Here is a 1,723-nt window from a genome sequence, read left to right as displayed (position 1 = left end):
GGAGACTTCATCTGAACTCAAAAAAATGAAATTCAATAAAGGCAAGTGCACAAAATGAAATTTAGGAAGGAAATTGTCCAACTCTGATAGGCACTGGTCAACTCTAAACTGGAGTATTGTCCCCAGTTTTGGCCCGCAGACTTCAATAGAGAAGATGTGGGCAAACTGGAGATAGTCGCTGATCAGTTGTTTTTCCTGTGTGCTGAAGACAAAATGAGATGTAATTGGCTTGATCTGCAGCAAGGGAGATTTAGGTAAATATTAGCAATAACTTTCTAAATATAATGCTAGTAAAGCATTGCTTTTAGGTTTCCAAGAGAAGTTGTGGAATCCCCCTCATTGAAGGTTCTAAGAAAAGTTTACACAAACACCTGTCAGGGATGGTTTAAGTTTACTGGGTCCTGCCTCAGCAAAGAGGACTGAATGAGATGACATCTCAAGGTCCCTTTCAGCCCTCTATTTCAAGGATTCTACAATTCTATATAATATGTAGAGCAGGGGAATATATTCTAGTTTCATTCTATCTAAGACATCTAACAAGGGGGAAATTTTCTGCTGTGCAGACGGCCTGCACAATGCTATTAACCAGTTAATGTACCCCATTTGCTTCTTACTTATGTGCTTCAATGGGACTGATGGAGTGCATGGGGCTGGTACTGACCATCTGTACAGGGGCAAATTTCACCCAAAGACCTTTGGAAAGAAAGAATAGAGGAGAAAGAAAAACCAGAAGGCCAATGCTACAATGCAGCATAAATTTTAATGAGGATGAGCAGTGGAGTACACACTTGCAGGATAAATTATTGCACAGTACAGAGAATGTATCTTCAGGGTTATAATAAGAACTAAAGCCCATCACCCACTCCAATGTGATGCATTTCACACAGGATGTTCTGCTTTCTTTCTTGAAGATGCAGAGTTTGAAAATTGTGTCCATTTTCAATCCAATGACTGATGTTACCCTGGTTAACATGAAATAGCACAAAGCACAAGAGGAGCATAAGATTAACCTGCAAAACAATTATATCTTAAGCTTTGGGTATTATGTAACAAGGGAAGATGTAGATAGACCTGTTTTATAGAAGTGATGAACCACAGCCCACACAGAGTTCAAGCGGGTTTGTAAGCATCATTGTCCATTAGCTCAGCGACGAATTTCTATCTTGTCATTGCCTGATTGTTTCTCATTCCATGAATCATTCTTCTGGGTTTAACATGGCCCACAATTTCCATAGCCGGACCCATAATATCCTCCCCCAGAAACAGTAATGCCACGTCGTGACCTCCTGCCATAACCGCATAGGCCCCCATAGCCATATGAGCCTCCATAACCATACCTGAGTCCACTCCCGAAACCACCACCGTAACCTCCTCCATAACCACCACCGTAACCTCCTCCAAAACCACCACCATAACCTCCCCCATAATCACCACCGTAACCTCCCCCAGAACTGAATGAGCCACTGAAACCACCACTAGAACCAAAGAAGCCCCCAGGTCTTGTGGGAAAATTTGGTAAGGTGGTTCCCACGATGCTGTCTTGAGGATAAGTAGCCATAGTTGGTCCTGGGAATCTCACAACAACTGGTGGCGCATAGACCACTGCAGTCGAATCTCCACATGATGTGACACACGGCTCATTGCAGACGTTAATACATGGGCGTGGGCATATATCAGGATAATAATCCTGGGGTAGGCAACACAGATCTTTGGAGTAAGACAT

General features: G+C 42.8%; 1 protein-coding gene across 1 annotated transcript; it reads right to left on the bottom strand.

The window, feature by feature from the left end:
- Window positions 1-1,210: 1,210 nt before the first annotated feature.
- LOC123352243 (scale keratin-like) lies at window positions 1,211-1,723 on the bottom strand. Its single transcript, XM_044992095.1, has one exon. The coding sequence runs from the start codon at window positions 1,721-1,723 to the stop codon at window positions 1,211-1,213; it is 513 nt and encodes a 170-aa protein (XP_044848030.1).

The sequence above is a fragment of the Mauremys mutica genome, chromosome 17 (genome assembly GCF_020497125.1).
Source record: "Mauremys mutica isolate MM-2020 ecotype Southern chromosome 17, ASM2049712v1, whole genome shotgun sequence".
In the NCBI taxonomy this organism is placed as follows: Eukaryota; Metazoa; Chordata; order Testudines; family Geoemydidae; genus Mauremys; species Mauremys mutica.
This window is presented reverse-complemented; position numbering and strand designations above follow the sequence as displayed.

What these genes read in the sequence shown, in the direction of transcription:
- LOC123352243 (XM_044992095.1), bottom strand. Translation starts at nt 1,723, where the DNA reads ATGTCTTACTCCAAAGATCTGTGTTGCCTACCCCAGGATTATTATCCT.